Source organism: Anticarsia gemmatalis, chromosome 19 (genome assembly GCF_050436995.1).
Source record: "Anticarsia gemmatalis isolate Benzon Research Colony breed Stoneville strain chromosome 19, ilAntGemm2 primary, whole genome shotgun sequence".
In the NCBI taxonomy this organism is placed as follows: domain Eukaryota; kingdom Metazoa; phylum Arthropoda; class Insecta; order Lepidoptera; family Erebidae; genus Anticarsia; species Anticarsia gemmatalis.
The window spans coordinates 4,774,190-4,801,430 of NC_134763.1; the positions used below are offsets into that span (position 1 = coordinate 4,774,190).

At 38.4% G+C, this 27,241-nt stretch overlaps 1 protein-coding gene across 4 annotated transcripts in view; it reads right to left on the reverse strand.

Moving 5' to 3' along the window:
- pnt (ETS transcription factor pointed) overlaps window positions 1-27,241 on the reverse strand; it is a 114,345-nt gene that overhangs the window by 35,151 nt on the left and 51,953 nt on the right. The window contains exons 1-2 of one of the 4 annotated variants that reach the window (XM_076127193.1): window positions 12,379-12,558; window positions 3,264-3,626 (exon numbers count right to left, since the gene is read on the reverse strand). The exons of 1 other annotated variant lie outside the window; for it this stretch is intronic. In XM_076127193.1, the coding sequence (XP_075983308.1) occupies window positions 3,264-3,306 (43 nt within the window). In that variant the 5' untranslated portion in view covers window positions 3,307-3,626; window positions 12,379-12,558. Of the gene's footprint in view, window positions 1-3,263; window positions 3,627-12,298; window positions 12,559-27,241 lie in introns of those variants that run through there. 2 more of the 4 variants (XM_076127191.1, XM_076127192.1) reach the window with 2 other exon arrangements.

The following is a 27,241-nucleotide window of genomic DNA, read 5'->3' on the forward strand; positions in this document are numbered from 1 at the left end:
CATTTACAGTTGCAAAACTGATGTTAACATTACTCTCATGTAAATAGCACATGCATATAAAACGAAGAACAATGAGTTGCAGTGGCTTTTGTGTGCTTCGAAAGAATTTCACGATATGTTAATGTTTAGCGATGGTTTCACAACAGGTGGCGGACAAGGGTTGCGAGGGGAGCATTAAACAACCGACACTTGTTGCGCTCAGCTATTTAGAACGAACCTCGATAAACAAATGTAATAGCTTCATTATGTTTGCGTTGCGCTTATCTACGCCTACAACTATAAATGCTAATTATTTCACTCGAACTTATTAATTGCAATAGAAGGGGCCTGTGCGCTGTGTATATGCTTTAAACACATTATTTAGAGTTGTTCTAATATTTATTGTCTCAGCATCACTGATTATTGAATTTTCCTCAATTGGTAAAGGAAAACTATGCACTAAAATACATAATATTGCAGATAGTAAGTGAGACTCAGCGCGGCACAATAGCGACCCAGAACAAAAGCTCGCACCATTTTTACCGAACCCATTGTTCACCATTTGAACTTGGAACGTCGCGTGACGTAAACGGCGCGTGCGCCGGTTCGCATTCAAATCGCCTTCTTTTTGTTTATAATTATACTAAACGTCGCTGTTAAAGATTTTGCAATAAAAGCATGATTGAGGCTTATAATTTGCATCTAATTGTGGCTATCATTAGTGAAGACATTTTTATAGACGATACTAATTTATGTGAAGCATGAATACTATGAATCGTTAAAAACTTTAGGTAGAGTCCATTTTGCAAAGGTGACATGATTCGGTTGACGATAGTAGAACAGGGTTTACTCTTAGTTCTGTAAACGCAATTTATTTTTGGTCTTGCAAGTTGCTGTGTGAAGTTAAGTAATGTATCCATTTTGAAAATTTTCCCATTTGCTTACCGATGTCACCCTTCCACTCGTTGAAGCGTGGAGGAGGGTTATGCCATAATGCGGTAAAATGTTATTGTTCAAACGGTTTCCTGCTCACTCACGCAGAAAATGAACGTTTTGCGTATGGGTTGTACTTTTAATACATTAAAATCGTTATACGCAGCCGCTCCTGCACTTACGTGTGCGCTTGGTCAACAGTCCTGGATAGATTTCTATCAACAGTAGACAGTAAAACTATGAATCCATCATGTTTTTCTACGATTCAAACATTCCGAGTAGCGTATCAGAGGAGCTCATCGTGGTTACCTTCCGAGATGGAGAGTGTAACAATGGTCACTTATCTTTCAGTAATCTGTGGCTGCGTTGATCACGAACGTAGGCGACGGACCTTTGCTCAATGACAGAGGCGGCGCGGCGCGGTGCGGTGCGGAGCGGTGGAGCGGCAGCAGCGCGCGCGCATCATCTCATTGAGCGCGCACCGGATGGGCCAATCAGCGGCGTGAATGGACGCCCCCGCGCATGCGTCGCTGCTGCTCTCCGCGTTATTAGCTCCCGTACTAGATGCCACTGTTTCTTTGTTGTGCCCGTAAATTGTTATGACTTTTTATGGCCCAAAGAATGTGTTGAGTCGTAAATTCGTTGTTTGCCTCATTGATAGCGCCATTGTTCGTCGCCTGAGAAACCTCCGAGTCCTAAGCTGCTGCATTTCGACCGGTTACATAGTTCAGCTTGTTAGCTCCGAGGTGACATGTCCGGTGCTCGGACACCGTCCAACACGGACACACGATGACACAACATGTCCACTATTCGTCATATTTGAGCGGAAGTGGAGAGGTATTATTTCAGTTTATGGTATTCAATTAAATACTTAGATGTATTTTTGGATTCAATTAGCATTTGGTTTGATGGTTGGAGCTTTGTGAAGTTGATATGGTATATTTGCTCGACGTCAATATCGAGGATATCACGCTTTATTTAAATAACTCTTTTTTCTGTATGTTATTTCTCGGCACTGATCAACGAGCCTTTTGCAAAGATTTAATCGATAGTTAAAGTTTCAGTGTATGTTCGCAAGTGCAGCTATTCGGTTGTGGGGTCGATTAACGAGCAGCTAGTTTGTATACAAACATTGTTTCCAGTTCTCAGGTTATGAGCACGCACTCGACAAGGTCTTTACTTTCAAGATCATCAGAGCATGCGCGAGGAGCAAGTCATAATTACGGTAATGGGCGTCGTTGCACAACGGTGCGCAGACGCCCTAACTGCCGCAGCGCCGGCGCACGCCACACCGCCTCACTATGTTACAAAACACATAGATTGATACTGAACCAAATTGTGTATGTTGCAATATCTATGTATTGTACTTTGCACTTAATATCATAAAGCGGTTTCAAGGCCTTTGTTCTTCGGGTCAAGGGCGAACAAATATAATTATCACCAGGTAAAAGAAGATATCATCCGAAAATGTTGTAATGTTTCATATTTATTTGTATGATTACCTCTGTGATATAAACGATTATGCATGCACTCTTCAGTCAAGATCTTTTCATTCTGAATTTTTCAATTTTGATACCAACATGGCGACAGGTTCGCCTCTTTTTCATAAGCCGAAAATATTAATTTGGCTCTATATTTTCTATCAAAGAAAGTTGAATCTTCAAATATTCGATATAGTATTTGACTACAAACATTTAACTTCTACGCATACCTAGGCACCTAGCAATACTGATACGCATTCCTGGCAATCAACAAGTCAATAAGTGGAGGCCGATTATTGTGAAAATAAACTCTGCGAAATATAGATTAATATAAATAAATGTTATATCAAGAAGAAATATTTACGTACAATACTTATTTAGTGCCTATTTCTTACTTCATCGCTTAGTATTTATGAATTTACAATGTTTAGTACAGCCGTTTTATAACAATCATTGCTGCATATAGCGGAGCATGATTTCAACGTATTTCGCCATTACAAACATCAACCAGTCGATATTCTGTAAACTTATGCTATACGTAGCTAATAATTTAGAAAATGAACGTTTTCATATTTTTCTTTCGGTCACGGCGTATTCACATTCGGGACAAGTGCACGCGAAACCGAGAGCGTTGCGGAGTTGCGTCACCGCAGCACCGCTCGACGCGCATCGCACGACCATCATACATCGCCATTTTTATAACGATTTCCACGACTTCAGCACTTATTTGAAATATAAACTTTGCTTTACTTTAGGCCAACTTTCCTTTAAAGCTGTGCCTGAGTTTAGCCCTTGTTACTCAACTATTTGCTAATCTAGTAAGAGGAAGAAAAAAAATATTTGTGTCAGTTTGTTTATGAGTAAACATACCTTTTGGCTTATTGAAAGCTTTCATCATGACTTTGATTCCCATGCCTGCGATGGCCGCCGTCGCCTCGATGTATGTCTGCGGCAGGCTCTTGAAGTTTGGATCGCAACCCGCCAGCAGGCCGATATCGTTTGTTATTGTCCAGCACTTAGTTTATATTTACAGAGTTCTTTTATACACTATTTACTTAAACTTTAAATAAGATCAATAAATATCACACTGTTTCCGTTTATGTAATAGTCTCTCTCTCAGTCTAAACACTCTTCGCTATTTTTCATTTTGACGTTATATTTTTGTCACGTAACGGTGAAAATGTTCATTATTTTATTATCACTTCTCATTGTCTTTTAATAGTATAACAGCACCTATTAAAGAAACATATAGAATTCGTACTCGTTTTTCTGATCCTATCGTATGAGATGAATAGCAAAGCTGTAAATACGTATGTAATAAATAATGGCTATGTTAGTTTTTATCTACGGCAATAGCTATAAATAACGGTTACAGCGTTATAATGAAGAGATAAACTATAGAGTGGTTATGTATGTGATAATTGTCGAAGGCGGCCGTGGCGAGTGCGTTGTTCGCGGTTGTTGTAGCGATACACGAATAGTGGTGCACATTCCCACAGGTGCGCGGAACGATCCGATGCAGGCACTTCCGGCCCGGTACCCCACTTACCCAGAGTGTTCCCACCCTCGCCGCCGCACTCACTACCCGCCCGCGCCCGCTCGGTTCAACCCCGCGGCTCGGGGTTGTTCTCACGCAAACCGCTCGCCCGCGACAGATAATTTCGCTCAACTTTGTGGCTATTTAGTGTCACACTCTATATCACTTGGCATAATTTTCCTTTAATTTATTCGGTCGTATTTTATGTCTATTATAATTTAAACGGCTAATATCATATTATTGATATTTCTGGCAATTTAAGAAAAAAATATATGTTTTGCTTTTTGATGTATAGCTTATATTTTATATATCATATTTTATGAACCTAAATACAAAAACATTCATGTAGGTATAACCTGTTGAACGTGTAGTGAACATTCGGTAGTTATAATGAACCATAATTGGCCATGCTTATTTCGTTGTGCGTGACCACGATATGGGTACAATTACAATAATGTTTACTATGAGTGCTCTAACGGAAAAAATACAATATTATTTTTAACAGCCCTTTTCTGATCAAATATAATTTCAAAATGGTTGTTTGAATATTAATTTATTCATAATTGATAGACAATTTACATGAACCCACATCAGAAGTAATTTAATATCGTTATCGATAAACAAACTACTTAATACTCTTAAATAATTCTAATAGCGATGTATGCCTTTCCTAACGCGTATAAAACATAATAATAAAGCGACACGAATTGATGAGTTTGGTACAACAAACCCCATCACAAAGTCCAAGGGTTAAGTACCACAAACATCTTCATATCGCTTTATTAACAATGTTCTGTGAAAAAGGGGTCGGTATGGTTATTAAAAAACTGTTGAGCTCCAAGTGATTAATGTTAATCTAATAATAAGGCGCTTTTCAATGAAGATCGGTTCACACGCTACAGAACATTTATTTAAGGAATTTTCGTCAGCTTATCTTTGGCACTAATTTATTTTTTATCTGTAGATTATGCAGATAAGACAATGATGATTCACAAATTGTATAAGAGTTTTAAGTATGCAAAAAAGTTTCACACGCATAAATATTCGAGATAAATAGGTACACAGGTGGTATATTCAAATGTTATCGTTTATTTGTATATATTGTTTATGTATACGAGCAGCCATAGTATTAGTCAATCTATGTTACTTAGTCACGATGGGGGCGACGAATTGGCCCTAATCAAAATCACATTTAGAAACATAACTGTCATATTGGTCGTGTATTTTATTGGACAAATAACTCTTGAGTGTTATTGTAGTGGAATAAAATTAGCCTTATTTTATTTTAAAGCGGAGTCGAACTGAATAATAATAGCTATGAGAATATTATTACATACTCGTACGAGTCTAGACCGCCTAGCCTTGTAATTCAATCAATCAAATCATATTATTCGCCTATTAACTGGAATACAGATCATTAATTCCAATAGGCAGTAAAAACGAGAGTCTTATTGATGTTTGAACGTTCCTTTGTATCATAAGTAGTGGCATTCAATGCGACTAGTCGCTCGGCCAATATTGGAGGACAATAGTCGAATAATGCACAGTTGCCTACAAAGGGACGTAAAGCAAAAGTTATGTTTAATAGAGATCATTCTAGTTGAACTTCTCAATGCGTTTACAATCATATTGAATTGTTGACTTTTGTTATATTTTTTTATTATCATGACACATACGTACACGACATAACAAATTTAATGTTTCAGATGATTCCTATTACCAATCGAACCATTTCCAATTTTGTTCTGTAATTTCTCATTTGCCAACAAATTATTTTAAACCAGAATTTATGGATTTGAAAATCAGCATGACATTAATTTATGCAAGCGAATAATATACATAAACTAATTATTCTAAGCGATAACATCTATAAGAACACTTTAAAGTAAAAATTGCACAAGAGAGCGTAGAAGTGATGTGAGGTAAGATAAGGGTATCTATTACAGTGTAGTTAGTGCGTGTGTCTGTGCGGTTAATGATGCGGTGTAGTGTACAGCACAGATTGTTAGTGGCTCGACTCTCGGCTCTCGGGTCAACTAACTCGATTGTCGCGCCCAATTTGTCACCCCACACGCCTCAATGACACCGACCGCATTACATTTGTCTCTTATTTGTTACTAGATTACATTTTGATCACGTTCCACTGTTGGTATTAGGTTTCCTTTTGTTTGTTGTTATGAACTATTAAGCAGAAATCATCACGGTCAATAAAAACATATTTAGAGCTCTTGAAAACTGTATCAATTCATTACAATATTAAAGGTCACAATGTGCGCAAATTTTCTGACATTTAGTTATGAAGTTATGTCTATTAGAAATCATTTAAACGCAAAATAATTCAGCTTAAATGTCATGGATTGGTTTGTAGGTAATATACTGATTTTCAGGTGCTATGTGAAATAAATATTTTATTAGGCTTATTTGAATATGTACCTATCGAAATTGTAGTAAGAAGTAAACTAACCAATAACTCAAATCTGCTAATGTGCAAAGCAATCAGATGTCGCACGAGTCTAATTGATGGTTGGCCAGAGCACAGAGTTCATGCAGCAAATATGTATCACTAAGTGTTAGGTGTCAAGTCTATTGTAGTGCGGAACGAGCCGACCCGTCGGTCAAACGGTCGCATCTTCGACCCCATCTTAATTGAAAGTGGACACCCGCATATTTGGGATAGAGACAGACACTAATTCGGTTGTAGATTTTAATATTTATAAATTAAGTGGATTTACGATGACTGCAGGGGTTCAATCGTATTATGTAACGGCAATATATTGGGTCGGATGGGGCCTTCAAGTCTTTATTATTCCTTCGAAAACCTCTGTTTTGCGCCTCAACAGCTTTTTAGACAGAAATAAGGTATGCATTTATTCGGCAAGTTGCAACATTGTGATGCATTCGATAACTGGTTTGTTCCCGCGGCGTGTATCAATGCATGTTTTGATTTGTGCCAAAGTATTCGCGAGATTTTGCGCGGTTTTGCACGGATCGCGCGCGCATCAACAAACACGGTGACAATGGATGCTTCGGCGAATCGAGTGACGCGGGACGCACGATTCAAATGTGGAACAATGCGAGCTTGTATAACTAACAATTCGGCGGCTTGTTTATGTGAACAATAGCAATAGATTGTGCAGTTTGTTGTACGCAACGTGAGCGAGCTTTTATATCACTCCTTGTTTAATGTTGCTGTTTAGTAGTGTTTAGTACCACTCGAACATTGTAAGCGTGTAAGCCTGAATCAATATTTGTATACGATCAATGAAATACATGTTTGTAACACGCATTGTTCACAATGTGCAAATAGGACAAGTTTCGAGGTACAAACTAATACAGTTTGTTCTGGGTGGAGCGGTGTCGAGGCTGGGTCACGCGGGTCCGCAAGTGATTTGACCTCCGACCGTTCAATTAAAACGTTATTACGGCCCGACGCTCGCAGCTCCGGCTCATATTGTATGACTTTTTGTTGAGATCTATGTTTGTTTTGACTACATAGAGCTAGCAACAAAAACTATAATCTATTCATATTTGTTGTAATCTATGGAAGGAGAAAACATTAACTTTGTTCTTTGTTATAGAGATTTATTTACGTAACGGGACTTTCAGCGCATGTTAATAGCAGTTTATAACACGATATAGTCTTAACAGACAAGTGATACAATCGTATAAGGACGTAAGTGTAAATGAGTGTGAAGAATTTTGTCATATACAGATTTGTACGTTGGGAGTATTCCAAAGATAGAGAATATAATAGTTTGTGCAAATAGTTACATGTCGAGGTTCATTGGTGTCGCACAGAGACTAATAAATAAATGCTGGTTATGTACGTGATTAAAATTGCTTCATACACATTGAAAAACATTGAGCGACTTTTCCTTACATGGTTCGACCGAGAAAAACTTCAATACATAGCTCTCTACATAGATATTTAAAACTTGACGGGATATTTTTTTGCCAATTTAGAAATCTCCATGCTAATTAAGGAAAAACTTATTGCAACGACTCACAGTGAATGTATTCGGAATGTGAAATTATGGGCTCGTAGCTAAAGAAACGTGACAGCTGTCGGACGTTGGACAGTTTTGCTTCAGATTGTAGACAAAAATGTTTTGAATGTTGGCATTTGGCAGCGCAGCCTGAGCTCGGAGCTCGGAGCGCCGAGATTTTCCGGCGCGTTCCTAATTATCAAAAAAATAATTTCTCGGGATACTGACTTAAAATTAGCCATCGTTTGGTCAGCAGCGTGTTGTGTACAAGTGTTGCAGAGCGTGGTATGTGTGGTGTGTGGTGGCGCGGGGGCGTGTGGCGCGAGGCGTGGGGCGGCGCGCAGACGATTGGCGAACACCTCCCAACGCCTCCGCGCGTGCGCGCAACACCTCTCGCGAGAAAAATCTCCGCGAGGAAAACTCAGTTTCATATTCAAATTTTAATGTTTGTTTACAACACGTGGGCGGCATTATAGCCGTTCGATGACTGGACAAAATGGCCACCGCAGTTTTATGAACAGATTATTGCTAAACGTTCAATAAATTTTCATTATGAAAATTTGCGTTATAACAAAAAGATGCAAATTACTGCTTAGTGTCCTGATGCGAAAAAAGCAAAATAAATTTAATCTGAACACATTTAGGTAACATAATTTTATTCTACGATCATTATGTTGCTCACACTCATAAAATGAAAAGTATATCATCGTAAATTGTGCTTAATGCGAGACACAAAAAACCTTCGACACAATTAACTTTTAGGTACGTAATAAAAATTCAAATGAACATCGCGAACTGTTCGTTTAGGAAAATAAATATAAAGGCGTTCATTAGACATTCAAATGAATGCATTTTCAGTACTTTTGTATGTTAATTCATTTGGTATAAGGTTAAGTTCAGTGTCGCAACCGCCATTTTATGTAACACAATGTACTTGCGTGTGTTTGGAGACATATGTATTTACTTTGCACGTTAACATCATATATGATAAACAAAGTAATTTGCATGTTGCTATTGCAAAAAAATGAGAGATCATTTTCATCTACCTGTTACATTAAGTCATTAGCCATAAAGAAAGCATGTGTCAATAAAATATAATTAGAAGCTCTCTTTATCTTTTAAACTGGAACAAAATTATGACATTCGAAACATAAGAAATTAAGAACTGTATTAGTTATTCTATAAGAGATGCACGGGTACTCAACAAAATAATTTGACATATCTATGGCATGCTTTTGTTGTTTTATAACGTTGTTAGATTACTGACATGTGACAACTGTATGCTATTAGCCGACACTGGTAGCTAGTAGTAGTTTTATTAGAGTAACTCTATTCAGTTTTTACTAGCGCTAGAGTTACGAGGGTCGTAAACTAATCTGTCGCTGAAAGCAAAAATACGGAAGAATTAATGTTAATGTTGATACCCTATTTCGTTCAGTTTTCCATTTCATCACTCAGAAAATTGGGTCGGGACGAGACGGCGACTCACGGCATTAGTGGCTATTAACATCGTGTTAACTTTCTGTTAAAAATATCAATCCTCATAAATATACAGATAAATTTTGGACATTATAAAACTTAACTAATTGACTGTCCACATGTGTAAGTTATAAATGGCTTTGTTATTATCCTCTATTAATTAAAACATTCGCTCAAAGGTCTGTCTATGAGACTGTTTGTTTTAATGGAACAACTCTACTTTATATTTTTAATAATAACCTATGATATATCTTATTACATTTACTAAAGTAAATCTTAAAATATCATTAGTGATAATGGAAACTGAAAGAACTAACTAAACTCAGTTAGGCAAGAAAATCTATGAGTAATTATACCTTTCATATCAATAAATTTATGAGTACCTTGTATAGCTAATGTCTTACATTAGAATTCATCACAGGCCTCTATTACTACCAACGAGAAAGTAGGTATTGTTTCATTGTTAAAACTACTCCTAGCTTGAATATCGCTGCGATAAAGTGCATAAGTATTCTAAAAATCATAAAAAGAAAGAATTACACGATTGATGTCAATAGAGGAGTGCGTATTTTGGAATTATTTGCTCATTTTGTTTTTGGTATAGAGGGGACCATTTGAATTTGAATGTAAGCGTTCAGTTTAACGCTCCTTTGTGAGTCACAGGCGGCACGGTTCGCTGGCTGCGAAAATTTGACGCTCGTACGTATACCTCTGTGGACGAACAGACGCGAAACATATTTTTTTTATTTGTTTTTATTTGTAAATTTAATTCCGTCAAGGTCTCGATATAAACACTTTTAATTAATAATGGAAAACTGATAGTAGAGTCAATTTGTTCGTGTTATATGGTATGTAAGGTGAAGAAAATGTTTTAGGTTATTATGTTATTTTCCTATCTTATTATTGCATTCATAATGTATTTCACGAACGAAATGTTTTGTGATTTATGGAAGCTATTATTTAACAAAGTTACCACTAAATAAGTTCTGATTTATAGTTATACCTGAGTTTCCAAGATATACCTACCTACTAAACTACTTATACTTTTCGCGATTCATTTGTGCAATACCTATTAGTAGTTTCATTTGTTTGCGTTGAACTTGAACGTACATATGCATTGAGTTAACAAATTTGAATATAAAATATTTAAAATTGCACATTGCTAAAATAAAACTATCATATGTTTTTGCGCTGATTTCATATGAATAGCCCATCGAAAGGTTTCTTTGGTAAAAAGTTTAAAAAAGTGCAAGTATGGTAGGCCGGCCGGATAAACACCTGTATCCGTTGTCGAGGCAAATGTGTGCTCACCCCATGTTCACCCACTTGGCAATACCATTGTACGGAAACCATACTGTTTTGATTTACTCGCATGTATATACTCTTTTCAAAAGGTAACAATTTAATTATGAATTAGCGAAAAACACAAACCATGTCCAAATACGACATGTGTGCTCAATTCACGGTAACGCCGTGACAATGGAAATTATACAGGGGTTCACGATTTTTGAACTAAAAGAATACATTTACATTAAAAAATCATCTGTAAAATGTAGTGGTTAAGTTATCATGTACATAATAATATGTACATGTAGAAAGTACCTAAATTATGTATAGTATCAGGTAGGTAAGCATGTGTCATGTTGAAAACATCTGGTTAAATTACAAATTTATTAATGAGACAACAAAAACAATTGTTTGGATAACAGTCGACCGCTTTTTAGGCGTAAATTCGCGAAGGCCTTAAATTGTTCGAGTGAATGTTACACTATTGTACAATGTAACCTTTCATTTGTTACTATCAATAGCTACAGCCGACTCGTAACGTTACTACTGCGACGCCATAATCAGTGAACCGTCGGTCTCTGCTCAACCGCTGAATCATGCACAATTTCAATGCGAAGTGAATTTAGTGGCTGAGCACGTAAATGAAAACACGACTAATTACTTAAAGGTACCCCAAATGGGTTCTGACGATGTTGTTATCTGTTCGCTATTGTTTAACACGCTTCTTTCATTCCCACGGTCGCCGAGGCAGGCGGCTGATAACGCGCGGTACCTGCCCCATGGCGGCATCAACGCAGAGAAAACGCCTCGTGGAATTCACACTATGTAACTACGTTAGCGGGAAAAACGCTTGGAAATCGACTAACTCAAATCCCACTAGGATTTATAAGGACCACCATAATAGCCGCCTTAATTGCTAGTCTCCACTCAGAAATTACTGTAGAAAGCCTTCTCGTTACAATCACGGTGATTTATGATCTTGTTTACATTAAACATTTCTTTAAGTACCTAGGTGCTATGTGGCCAGTTAATGAACCAGCATAAGCTGAATAATTATATTGCAAACTACCTATGTTGTAAAAAACAATGAGGAAAATTAACGTTTCGCAGAACTTAAACGTGTAATAAACATATTAAAAATCTTAACGAGTGAAATATTTCATGAACCTTCATCATCCAATTAATAGGTAATTCAGTTAGCTTATAACAAATACACAATTTGCTGCATAAATAAACAGAGCAGAACTCAGTTAAGGATCTACTGATAATACATTGTTTCTTTCATGTGAAACTTGTGTAGGCACAACACAAAAACATGCCATGGAGGCTCGTTATCGCGGTTATTTTGAGCTTGTACTCAATTGATATTGAACAATAAAAACTATATATTCATGCAGCAAATGATGTACTTAAATAATAAATACTATAAATGTACAGCTTTGTATTCATCTCATGAGGACAGAAATCGCATTGTTGAATTTAAATATTTAAATGGAACGGCATCAAACAAAGACGGGCCGGGAGTCAAGTGCAAAATTCACTGCGACCCACGCCCGCCGTAAGGACAGATAATATGTACTAGGTATATGAGCCGAATCCATTATCCAATGACGTACACCAATTACCCATTTAATGCAATTTGGGCCATTGTAAAGTTGTCCAGGCCGAGTTCTCGTACATTCCCAGCGTCACTCACTCAAAAGCACCAATTAGAGAAATCACTAGTGAGCAAACACTATGTGAACACAGGTCGATCGCGAGCGTTCGTGTTCGGAACCGGTCATGTCAAAATTGGAGTTGTATCCAGAGTTTGAGTGGCAAGGTGTGAGGGCGCGCGCGTGCGTCGCTGTGGCCGGCGCGCGACTACTCGCAGCTGAATGGGCGCTCGGCGGAGGGGCGAAGCTCGCTACGTCTCACTCCCAGCGAGCTTACGAAAATCACCAATTGCGACTGTCCCCTCATTAAACGAGCTAATTTCACATTACCACGACACACTTGCAGTTTCGATACGCGACACTCCGGCGCCTCGCGACTCTACATACACTATCCCGCGGGATGTGGATCGACTCCGAGTGACGCGAAAGAGTAAGAGATTTTTTTGTAGAGCTTCCGATCGAAGCTCCGGTACATCGTTAAGCATCCGGTGCCACCTGCTCGCACTCGACAAGAGACTGTGCGTTAGAAGGAGATGAAGTGATCGATCAGAACGCGGACCGGATGGCGGACTCGGTTATGAATGAATCCGCCGTCTCGCTCTCGCCGAAGCGCTTGCGTAATGCAGTCTCTGTCGGACACAGGTTGTCGTCGTAGAGGAAGTGAAAGGGACGGGGGGGCGTAGTAAATATTGCGCTCCGTGTATCCGTCGGGAGTATTTTCTAAAGGGCCTCGGTTTTTGTGACACCATAAAGCATAGTCCACCGTCTTCATTCATAGATTTGCACGGAGTTAATAATAGAGCCGACGCATTCCCGGCGAATACAGTTCTATAAGTGTAGTCAAATTAACTAAAGTGTTGCACATTATTGGCTAACACATTTTGTGTTATGATTACGTTAAAATATCAAGGGTATATATTAAAACATAGCAATGCTCTGACGTAGCCTGCAGGTAGACAGGAAACTGTGCAAATTGTCAGTAACATAGAGTACCTCAATTGATTCTTGACTATGACAAATGAATGAAACTGAGACAGGATGTTATGCAGGAGGCCTGTTACAACGCTTAATGAAGAGCGACGGACACTACTAGGTCTTAAAAAGCCTCTTACGTAGAATTTTGTTTCGGATGCAACAGCCTATATTTATGACACAGTTATATAACATTGTACTGGTTAAACAAGGATTGACATAGGTCACCTTTGTTCCCAGAGTAAGATCAACTTAAGGATTTTATCTACCTATGGACTTTAATTTTCTTAGGGAATAAGTAGCTGTATCTAATAAGCTGAAGAATTAGAAAAAAAGGTGCAGTCTTTTGTTAGAACATTTGTCTTGAGTACGTAGTAATGTGTGTTGAAGTATGTTACGCTGGTTGTACAATAAGTAGATGTATGTAGGTGTGTCGGGCAGGGCCGGGTGTCCCTCATTGTTCGCGGTATTGTTATCTGCTGGGCGCGGCCGTCAATGTTTGGCCATCGCCTCGCCGTGGCCACGTGGACCAGTCCCTTTGCCAACCACAAATATTTTGACATCATCTTAAGTATACAAGTGGTAGAAGTGATCTCAACTTAAATGTATTGCAGGTTGTAGTCTTGCGGCGAATCGAGTACCATGGTGCGATCATTCGTCCTGTTCTTAGACAAATGTTTGGTGTATTATGCTGAAGTCAAATAGCAAGATGGAAGTTTATAGAAGACTTTAAAATTTTTTGGTTAAATTATAATACCAAACTTCAGATTTTCAGTCGGCTGCTCTATTGTGTTCTCGATGTTACCAGATTTTATGACTTTAGCACTCAATTATTAATTACATCGACCGACAATTTTTTTATTTCAATTGACATAAAGTTTCCACAGCAAAAAGTCTAATAGTCACTTAACCATACATCAACGTTCTACCGTCCGTCCACTTAATACAAAAGATAAAGATCTCTCATTTATACCAGTTTTAATTCTGCGCAATTAAGATCCTTTTGATTTTAATAGTTACAATATTTATTTTTTATCGATAGTGTCTGAGCTATGAAATATGAAGTTGTTACATGTCCCAATGCTATTGACATAACGTAGTCAAAATGTTCTTTGTGTATTTTTTTGTTCAATATAATATGGTCTAAAAGCATTGATATTGCGCTCTGAAGAAACAACATCTTCTCGGAAAATCTCAGACGTGTGCAGTTTCCACTTATTAGATAATCCTTACGCTAACATTATTGTTGTTTTCCAATAACGCAACATGCTTTCAAAAGTTTGGTTAAAACAAATAAAGCAACATTCAGCTTTCACTAAAACACACAGAGGATGTGGTTGTATTGTCATCAGCGAGGCTTGAACTGAACGTGTCGCTCGAATCACGACGTTGTTCGACAGCCTCTAAAGTCCACCTCTGCCCTTCGACGAGCGCGCTATTCGTGTACTCGTTACAATATGCAAGTATTTACAATATTTGTGCTCACAAAGATTCTCTTGTTCTCAGAACGACTTAATCACGTTTCAAATACTAAACCTATTGTGAAAATATTTATGAACTATAAAACGTTGCGTTAACATATTTGCATCGGTGATCGTGTGAAATGCAAGCTAAAAAGAACGTTGGAACATAAACAAAGGGTAAATCAGATCAGTACATTAAGTTGAAGTGCATCTCGCCACAAATCAATGGGATCCCGTCGAAGCATGTAACCTCTGAGCGCCAGGTGCTACGCGGGAAGTGGTCCCGCGCCCCCCGCCGCCCCGCGCGCCCCCCGCACGCTCCTCCACACGCCCACACAGATAACAGTAGAGGAAGTGCACGCACACACGCACACACACACCAATGTGGTGACGTAAAGATCAGATGTGGATGTGTGTTTCTGTAATTTATTAATGGCTTGCATTTGCGTATGCGCTGCTCGTTGCGCATGAAAAATGGCGGATATAAATATGAATTGAGTGGACGCTAATTCAAAAGTATAGTCATTTAAAGAGCATGTTGTCTTGACGCCTGAAAAGGGCCGCCTTAACAGCTCTCGACAACTTAACGTTGGTATCGAATTTATGGCTGACAAATGAACAATTATTTTTGCTTTAGGAGTTCATTCAATGTACGATTTATAATTAGGAGGTGGAGTCTTGGCAGTACGAAGGAACAAAACATGACCACTTTCTAGACTTAAGATCCAAAAAAGTGTATGCTAAGGTAAAAGCGAGCTTTTTGCACATAGTAAAGGATAGAAAATATAATCGTACTACTACATATGCAACTACTAAATTCATAAAACAGTTCATATTCATAGTAGTTTGTTTCACAGGAGTTCATTACTTGCACTTCAATATTTCTCATACAATACTATCTGTCGCAAAAGATAAAACATATCGGTGAAGTGTTACTCATCATTGGAATGCTTTTAAAAGCTTCTAACGCTGGCAACAAAGTATTGTGCACGTTCCACACTCACAATGGAAATTATCAACAGGTAGCTAAGGCCTATACAATGTGTCCTTCCGGTATCCGATCTTAACACATCACAGACAAAAATACACCTTACACTCCATACATAAGATTGAAATTCCAATGTTTCGTTCAAGTCAAATAGTTGTACGGTCAAAATATTTAAGTGAGTGTTCGTTTAAAGGACTGTAATACTTAAGTGTGGTTAGTAAGGAGTATAATCCCGTGTTAGTTGTTTCATTAAGGTTTTAAGCTTACTTGAATTGCAGGGTTACGCACCATCCGGTGTAAGGTGATATCGTGGGGAAGTGAGCAGCATTTCGGGAAAAGACTAACCCTCTGATTGTATTGACGTAATTATAGATTCTTTAAAGTTTATTCAATGATACAAATGATTATGAAATGTGTGTGAATTAATTTGATACTTTTGCTAACTGTTATGACGTCTTTTTTATTTATTCTTTAAAAGGAGCGACTGTTGTGATAATGCAGAAACGATGGTTCGCAATAAAAAATTACACTGTTTTAAATTCCACAAATTTTTAAAAAACTACACGATGGAAATGGGAATTTAATATCAAAAATATTTTTTCGTTATTAATTGCAATATGTTTTAAACTTCAGCTATTTTATTATTAATGTTTTAATAATAATAATTTAACATTATGACGTTAACGTTGAAGATAAATAATATCTTAAAAAATGTATACTTAAGAATAAAAACAAAAAAATGCAATTAAGTATCTTAAAGTGAAATAATATTACGATGGAATATTATAGAGTGTGTCGCGTTTATGTCTTTTCAATGACGTTTCCGGCGCGAGGCGTCGATGCCTTTGTAAAGGTTTCGTACTGTTCGTAGTGATGGTACGGCGCATGCGCGTACCGAGACCTTCGACTACACAACTAAACCGTCTTGTTAACGGTATTACACCAATTTTGGATACTTCGACAGTAATTTGTTACACGTGATTTGTATGTAGATTAGTCTATAGCAGGGGTTCCCAACCTTTTCTTAGTCCGGGACCACTTTTATATTATTTTTGTCAGCAGGGACCACTATGTAAGTATATTTAAAAAAGAATGAAAACAACATCCTGAAAATTTTAAATTTTATAATCATTCGCGGACCATATTTTGACTTCCACGGACCACTGGTTGGGAACCACTGGTCTATAGTATTGTGGACAATGCTTCTGAATCAAATCACTGGGCCACATGTATAAGTTTGATGTCGGTTCAAAAAACTGTATGTTCAATAGTTTTTAGATTGCTCGTCGGAATGGGACATGAGAAATAAATAAATTAGAAACTTCTGGCTATAGTTTTAATAAAACAGAAGTGCGATGTTATCTAGTGTATAGTGCCATTAATTCCCAGCTATCAATACAAGTATTCATCGGACGACAATCAACTACTAACTGTTAAGATAACATCTCTTACTATCAAAAAGTTAATTTTATCTTAAAACTCGAATGAGGTAATATGTTTATGTGAGGGAGTATCAGGTTACATTACCTCTATAAGGCTTCCGTTTACAGAAACTACGATTGAGTAATTAATATTGCTCAATAAATTCTCACAGTTATATCTATCGGATATATTTACACTTATATTTAATTTGTAAGGGGCTTAAATTACAAAATAATTACAAACTTTTCGATGTTAATGCGATAAAAAACTGTTGTGCCTCCGCATTTACATAAAGTACTTCTTAAAAAAATAATTTAGAAGATTCCGAAGTACAACCACGAGGAAAGACTATAACCATAACTCAAACGTGAATAATAAAGTACTCGGATATACCTACGTGGTGGTATTATGAGAAAAATTACACGAGACCGTATCTACTACATAAATCGTCCTGTATTAATTAAATATAATGGTTCACCGATACGTTTCTTTTCCCAACAGGCCACTGATCGAGAACTGGTTCTCTCTCCATCCATTAATTTATATTGCCCAAATTAAATTAACATGAAATCTAAACATTATCTACGGAATATTAAACCGATGTGTTTTGTGTTATCTGACATTCGTTTACGTTATCAATAATAACGCTGAGGGAAAACAAACCACCAAACCGACTGCCATTTTATGTCTCCCATGAGAACTTATCTTTAACCTACTTAAATAAATAAATAAAACCTGAATCGGAGCTATCTTCGCTTGTCGATAATACGAAGCTCTCAAAAGGGAGGCTCGCTCTCATTATGTGCGATGCGAGCTCATTGTGCGATTACTCAGCGACGCGGTCTAGACTTGAAATAAAAATAATCACAAACAGTAAATGTCGAACGGAACCATAAAAAGTTGAGTAAAAGGCGTCGAAAGAAGGCAGCGAATTTTGAAGCAAACCAGTTTAATGAGGGTCGAATTTAAATACGAAAATAAAGCGGTTCCCACGGAGTCGCTCGCGGGAACGGAAGCCTAGCGATGTCGCGGCGACACGGCGCGACTGCTCATATCGCGCGAGCATCGCTCGACGCCTCGCGCCCGCCTCGCACCCGCCTCGCGTCTGCATCGCGCCGACGAGCTTTACCGCGACACCAGCCTGCCATTCAGATTCACCTAAACACGGCCGTACACCGAGTCGGAGGTCGAACATAATTGACCATAGATATGCGATCGCACAACTCCCGTGAAATTGATTCGATTAATAATCGTATTCCACTATTTTTTGTCGATATAATTTGTTACGGTAATAGGTAATTTGTGTGGTACGGCGCTCTGCAATCGGTAGCATTTTAGTCTATGTTATTAGTTAATTATTGGGAGAGGTAAATGCAGAGTCAGAATAACTATTAGATAATAATAATCCATCACTATTAAGATGCATAGACCCGCAAAACTAGTCTGTGGCGTTATGTATAACAGTAGGTATAGTCTCCATCGTTTGGCAAGAAGTCGTAATAAGACCTCCGTTCTAATAAAATACATTGATGGATGCGAGATGTGAGAATGATAAAAATCGTCATTTTCTGGTTTAAAAGAATTAAAGCCAGTATTCTTCACATTGTGAAATGTTCATATAATATTTAATTTCATATGTTCATTTGATTGTTACATAATCATTGGTAAATTTAGAGCTCCTGTTAATATTCAGATGAAGAAAGCTAAATATAATAAATAGAATGTGATACGTTATTCTTAGTATTTAGCCATTATTTGATTTATCTGGCCAGCATTGACCTGTTCGTGGAAATCTCGCGAAAGACATTTTTTTTTTCGAAATATACAATGTGTAAACACGGGCCGAGGTCCGATCGTCGTGTTTGAGCTTGCTTTCGATAATGTCAACACGCCTCAGTCAACGGAACTTGCTCCAACGTCTGTGTACCTTTTAAATAATCTATTTTTAAATCGTTCTCAACATAGCACAAAAGAAATATGCCGTCATTCATGTAGAAATACAAATGCCAATATTTGTGTAATTTGCGGCTCGTGCCGGTATCGAGACTGAGGTAAATTGCTGCTATCGATAACAATTAGCCGCGTTCTACACGTTTAATGTAATTATGTGTAATGCCTATGTATTTATTAGGTAGGTACATGTGTAGACCATCTGCGATGTGATGATATAGTGGCACGTCCATCGCGAGTGATGTATGAGTGTTCGAGCAACAATGTCGCAAGCATCTCGGCTCATTGAGCACGGAGCGCTGCGCTCTGTGAATGATACGCTCACTGACTAGAGCTGGGCGAGGTTGTTTGTCTTCAAATCTATGAATGAAGTGACGTCGACCGTTCTACTTTATGTAACACGTATTAGCCTGCCGCTTCCACTTATCGTATAGAAATGAATATTAATTTGTCTTATGGCATAACGGTATAAGTAGTTGGCAAATATTCCGGCGGTTTCGGAAATACTGTGTCGATTAAAATAGCCTTCTCCGAACTATAAAGTAGTTCACCGAGATCTGTCTTTGATACCGACGGATGTTAGATTTAATTATTTACAAATACAAAACGTTCATGTTGATGGAGACAGGTAAACATTCCGTGATTTTGATTTCACGACAAAAGAAATCGAAAAATTGTTCTTGTATCGTCAGACGCGCATTAAAGAAAGAGCACGAGTTAACATTATCCTTGTAGTAATTTACCTTTTCCGTGAGTCATTCACACATGGGATGTAGCACATTTCATAACACGCACTCGGTTGGTATAGGCGCACATACATGTCCATAATGTTTGCTGTGACAACACGTCGGAATCGTTCCAAAGATCCACAAAAAGCTCGTGACTCAGTGTCTACAACACAATAAGTAGAGTCTGTAGAGTCCCCACGTGGGAGGCTTTTGTTGCGATCACTAGAATGTTGTACAATGTTATCTCTCGTGGAATTTTAGTATTTATTGCAATTTATCTGAGATTAAGATATGGAGGCATGAGAAATCGAATGTCAGATATGGATCACGCTATGGATATGGTTTTATTTTATTCACACTGAAAGCAATATGTATCGAGGTTGCAACTACGATACAATTTGACTTTTTTCAGGTAGTTATAAGAACCGACTATTATGTTTATCACAGGTATTATTGAAAATACATTTTTTTAAGATAAACATTTGGTATTGTTGACAACACATACATTGTACCAGATGAAGTAAAGCTGAGGACATAAAAATAAACGTTTTTATGCAGTCGTCCCTGTGGCTATATACGACACAATTATATTCTCATTAATGAACAATGATCGTACGTCATTCGATTGGCATCCATTACTATAGGTTATGGAATAAATTATTTACACATCAGTGTATTGCATTTTTAATTCATATCGTAGCTAGTGAATGTAATGTATAAGAGAGGTCATGGTTGTATGACTAGTGTGGATCAATATATGTTACTAGTTTCATTCCTTCCATTTTTAGTAAATGTCTCTACGAATAAGGCATGTTACGATTTTATTGTTCATGTTATGTTTACATCACGTTCTTAATACAGAAATAATATCACAAGGTGCAGATATTTCGATGTATTTCATAATGTTCCCGTAAGTACTTCCTGTATCAAGGATTTATTTCGAAACAAAATTATGCAACGATGAAATTTCCCCGTATTTCATAACAGATTAGTCAGTTTCATTTGTAACTGTGGAACATTAGGTTGGCCAAATTCCGAGAATTCTGTAAAACGGTCCACCGGCACATTATGTGTATCACCATTCATTGAATTGCAGATACAACCGGCACGAGATTAAACGATAAGATGATCCCAATACAATCAATAAAAGCAGATTATATCTCATAAAGACACGGTTATTTCCCTCACTATTTCAACCCAAATCAATTTCCATGCTTATTAGGCGCCATGACACTTTTATGTCACTTCGGACGACATCTATATCAACATATTGATCTCAACATAAGTTTCGTTGAAATATCGATTTGTTTTACATTTTAATCAGTTATTCACTTCCGTTATAGATCGGTTTATTTCAATAGATTCTCCTCTCGTTTTATAGACTGTGGACATTACGAGTTTTAAGTTAAAGTCATAGAAAACGTACCGTATTTAACGTAACTTATTAATGTCCAGCGGTGTTGTTGGAGATTTTTAATTAAACTGTGCATCTCTCGAGTCGAATTTCTCAATACCTCTTAATTTTGTACGTAATATAGTTGCGCTTGAGTAGTTTTCGAGATGTGGAGATAATGTGTCTGGTGGACGGAGGCATCTGCGATAGGATCTCGAGTCGGAGTCGATACCATCGCCGCTGTCAGCCGCGCTGCACTGCCACGCATAGAATTGATTACCAATTAGTGCAGCATCAGCCTTCACAGGAGCATTTATCGTTGCCACCACTAATAGTTATTAGACAGACCTTTTTATAGAACAAATATTCGGTTAACTAAAGAGCTCTATTTTATATAGCCGGTTCTGGAGAAATAGATGCGTGCTGCTTACTGGGCTTTAACGAGTAAGAATATTGTAGATTCTGTATTTATGTTTCAGAATACGGCTTCAGACACTGGTAAAAGATAGCAGTTCGGCTATTCGAGCAACCAAATATATTATTATGTTAATAAGGTTAATTATAAGCGTTTTTGTTTTACGATGCTATAAATCATTTGTCCATAAAAATCATAAGATCTCGAGCAGAAATCCATATAATAAAATAAATAGGTAATATATTTTGTTAGCGCTAATGTTTGCGTGGGAACCGACCTGTTCACAACTAATTAGTCAAAATTCGAGCACCAATATTTACAAATGATAAACTGTCATATTTTAGAATATTATAAAAATATATGAAAGGTAGAATAAAGCTATACAGACAGTGTACCTGTCTGTATGGCTTTGTATACTAATCACGGGGAACAGGCGGGTTGATGGCCTTACAGAATTATAATTATGTTTTCGAGTAGCAACAGATTTAAATAGGTATAATAATCGGAGCGATGTGATTTCTGATTACTATCAGATGCGTGATCTGTGTGAGTTCTGGGCCGCAGTGATTAACATACTCTTTCCATTAAATTCGATCGTTATTCTTTTCTAATCGCGGCCGGAGTGAGGTCCGAATCGCGGTCGACCGGTCTTGGCTGTTGCAACATTTTATATCTTATCATGTTGAACGTTTTAAGCGCCATCGTGAGAACGTGTACGCTGACCATTTTATTTTGTTCTACGTCCAAATGATCATTCCTCACGTGTGAGCGCACTCGAGCACACAAGTGTGTCCGGTGCGTCGTATGTCATAGTGCGAGCGCTGACCGTCTAGCGTCTGGTCGCACCACTCACACCACTCACCCATCAGGCAACATCAGTAAAAACGCTCATTTGTGATAAACATAAATAGGTGCGGTTGCGGTACGTACTGAATAAATTAGATCGATTAACCGAGTTTTATCTCATATCGCGTGAGAAAAGATAATGAACTAGATTGAAACGAGAAAGTTTAAATAAGAACTTTGTCTTGCGACCGTGTCGTCGCAGTCGCGGCTGTAATGTATGTGGTCAAGCTTCGAATTCAATTACCGACGATTACCGTCGATACGATCTCGTTATCAGGTGTTCGTCAGTTAGCGAGTAAAAAATGGCTTTTACAGATTTTGAAGAGGTAATGCAGAGTAAATTGCGCAATTTGGTAAAAGTTATATGTGCAATTAGCTCCGTGAGCAAAAACCGCAGACGTGAGCACACGTCCCGTTCCGGGCAGGCAGGGCGCGGCGCGGCAGCCATGCCAATAAAATCCCGAGTAATGCCACCGATGCCCATCTATCGGCCGGCACCGCACTCGACACAAATCGACACGCCAATATACTTTTTTCAGAACACTGATGAGCTTATTATTTGTTGTTATGTACAATAAAGCGCGGAGGAATTTTATCAACGACTACCTACCACGAGAGTCGAAATAAGAAATTCTGTCATTTGTATGAGTAGCGCCCAGAAGAAATAGTGGAGATGAGACATAAATCACGTAGATGCACGAACATGTGTGGACGCATCGGACGCATCAACAACGTAAACGACATCAAATAAGTGGAGATAATCTCAAACGTTAAAAATAAATGTGTTCAAAGCTACTTTCTTGGTAGATATGCTCGTATGGACATTTATGATCAAGCGTCGTCTCACTGGGTGTACATATAAAGAAGACTCGATACTGTTAGCCGGACGGCAGGAAACGTCCGGCGAAAAAAACCTGATAGTCAGCATCTCCATAAGACACGGGAATCTTGCCTTCCGCTAATTATTTACGATATATTGCGTAACGGTGAAACGCCGGGAAGGAGACAGGAAAAAAACGTGCTCTACAGGATGCGAGCCACCGTCGCCCTGAGATCACAATAATCTATATTTAACCGTAACACGTTAGGATAAAGTCCATAACGCTGTGACCATTAGAATAGCTTGGTCACTTTTAGAATATCTTTATTCATATTTCGAGCGATCTCGATAAAGCAGAAATGGACTCGATCGATCATCGGCCGTGTGAAAAACTGGACTCTACATATTGCACAATAGGGTCTTATTTCGTGAGACGTGTACCCCGAGCACCGGTCTGTTTATGCTGGCGTCGTAATTAAAGATACCATAGCAGGAACCAGGAAGAGTGTCGTACTATCTCAACAGTTAGCCGGAAATCGCTAGATCTGTGAGTTCATTCATAAATGAGAGGCCCGTCGCGACAATGTTGTATGACAGGTTGGCGCACTCAGCTATACTGACTTTTATTTATACCTTCTATAGACTTACATTCCCCGAGCAGTGGCCCACTAATAATTAAACATGAATGAAACGCACCACTTAATTGAGGAGAAATGTGAACAAATATTATGTCAACTAGCCCACGCTGTTTTACTTTCCATGGGTTTAGTTTGTACATCAAGTATGGTGTTGTGTCTATATTGAAATAAAAGTTCAAGGGAATATTTTTCATCGTCTAAATATGAAAAGACGTATAAGGAAAAGAACACGATACAAGTATGAAATCAAAACTTTTTTAGATCGTTCAAAACGTAGTCACTAATGCTGACCACAAAACCGCAATTTCATTAATTGTTAAATAGAGCAGTGATACGTTACTTATTGTAGACGTGACAATAATATCAAATGTTACTAATGTAGTTGTGTGCGTGTTTGTTGTTCAGAGTACAGACAAAGAGACATGACGTGTAACAATTATCGTGTTCGCTCGAGACGCAGGGGCGTCTCCGGGCCAAAGGGCGAGGCTCTGATTGCTGTAATCGAGTTAAGGCGAGTGGACAACTAAACAAAAAGAGTAGGACAATTAGCAAGCGTGGGCGCGCTTCCGCCACCGCCAGGGATGCCTAATGCACTTACCGAGATCGTTCCACATCAAAAACTTAATTATTAACTTTGATGACGAAGTTGTTCCAACATTTTGTTTTAAGAATTATTTGTTAGCCGTATCTGCTTCAGCTATACCCAGTTTAGTACGTAGATATTTATATTGATTGCGTTACATGTAGCGTGTAACGTAATTCACATTTCAATAAGGAAACTCTCACGCTGACCCCGCAAAGGTAAGTCTTAGAAATCTATGACTTCAACTAACTACATAATTCAACGTCTTTTACTAGAAAGTTAAATATAAAATCCTATTTATATGATAAACAAACATTGATTTAAACGTCGAACAAGAATATTGCACGTGCGTGTTCTTAGAACTAAGACTGAAACACAAACAGTTAGTCACTCGCATTGAAGTAGTGTTCCATTTAATAGCATTAACTGAAGGACATGACAGAAAGACGCCAACAATTACACATTAGTGTGGATGTGGGCGACGGAAGTGAGTCCGGGCCGGAGCGGTGTCCGCGCCCGCCCGCCATCGTGAAACAACGCGATTTTCTGCGAGTTTCCGCGAAACTGATACATCTATTAAAGTTCGACGAGAAAATGGGTACACATTTTGGTACGCGTATTATCTGCTTGAATCTAAAAGACAGAAGTCATATTGATGTCTGATTGTGTTACATAAAAACGGTCGAACCAATTGGTTATTTTTATAACTCTATCGAGAGCGATTAATGTTTGCAGGACACTGGTACAGTGTTATTCCCGCGACAGGAAGTGCTCTGCCGGACGCGCATATCTAGCTACCTTATCTATCCCATTCTCTTTATAGATTTGTCATGCTCCACCATCTCGCTCTCTCGCGCCTAGTTCTGTCCTGTTTCAGCTCATGTAAGTTAGATATGAAGCTCCCGCTTGCTCCAGTACCATTCCACTCGCGTGTTGCGTAATGAGGCGGTCAAATTTTACTTTGTATGTTGACCGTTATATTATTGCGGCGTCATCTCGCCGACGACGCCACCGCGGGCCCGCGCCGTGAGCCGGCCACTCTCCGACCGGCTACTGTTTAATGATACGTCATTACTAAAAATTATCTCTAGAGTGCTGGATGCATATTTTATTTAAAAATTTCGACAGCGTTGTCTAATTTTTATTTATATGTTCCGTTCTAAACGTTCATAAATAATGATACCGTGGTACGGCTCGTGTAACGGCAACGGAGCAGAAGCCGTGGTCGCGCAACAAGAGCGGCTAGAAATCATCTCCACGTCCGGCCATTCCGCCAGTTGCTGCGTTTTAATTATTAATGAAACCGGCCGCCGCGGGAAAGCCGCACTACGCCCGGTCCGCTTCCGCTCGCAACGTTGCGCTTCATTCATAAAACCAAACATCTCCTCCTAAACGCCTTATCTCTCATAAATATTCATTCAAATATAAGCTCTACCACGAAGGAAAAAACGTTTATATTTAAACCCAGGCACGAGCACAAACGACGTTTAAGCATTTTACAGTTTGCGCACAGAAATAGCTATCGTAAAAAGTCGTAACTCAAAGCGAATGCATACGAAAGTGGTTTTTCCATCGATAGCAGAAAGTTGTTTTCCGTCTGAGGAAACGGTACCAATTAGACCTTATAAGGTGTTAACGTTCGCGGTTGATTTACTCGCTTGTCGTGAATGGGATGCGTTCTGTGGTCGCTGAGGTGCGAAGATCTAGTAATCGGTGAATGGAGTCACCGGTGTCCCCTGGCCGAGAGCTCCGAGGCGATATCGACGCGCCCGTCGCTTAGCAACCACCGGAAAAACACCATGCACTCACATTTCTTACCACATTCACTCCACTGTCTAACGATAATGTTCTCTATTAAGGAAACTTGGCGGTAATGGAAACTCTGGAGATTGTGTAGCCGCTCTGACTCAAACTTAGGTATTGCGATAACATAAAGTAAAAAGAGAAATCAGCATCCTGCGTAATCGTTCGACTATAGTTACGTACTCAATGGGACCTGTTGAATAACTTATACTATGCTTGCATGCGACATGCGGCTCTACAACATTGATTTCATTGATAAATTAAACGCCGTAATCTTGACAAATCGCGTTGTTTAGTTAATTGATATGCAGAATAAAAATTGTATGACGACTTCCGATTTCATGCATAGGATATTTTGTAATCGGAGGAAGTCTGCTAGACGCAGGCGGTAAAAATGGTTGATCAATGTTTCGAAACAAGCTCGTTGACTGCATTTGAAAGTTCGCAATATATTATTATAATAATATGTTGATTGTCTAAACTGGTGAAGTTATGTAAGACGTAATATTTATTAGATTATGAGTAGGAATATAGTAAACTGGAAGGTTTAATGTTTGCGTTGGAATGAATGATGCCGGCCAGCCGTCTGCTATGCGTCCATGTACCTGGTACACATAGTTGTAAGCCAGTATATCGTTACTGGTACGTAATAGAAAGTTCCGTTGCAACTATATTTAGCTTTAGCGATAAACTGCGTTTAAACTGAACATGGTAAATAGATTATATTCAATTAATGCTGCTTATATACTTGAAAGTTATATCGATGTAATTTAGGTCTATATTTAGCGGACAAATGTTGACTAAGCATTCGAAATGGTTTAACTTTCTTACTTTTTTAAGAAAAACAATATGAGGTCCACTTTAATCATCAGTTTCCAAACAA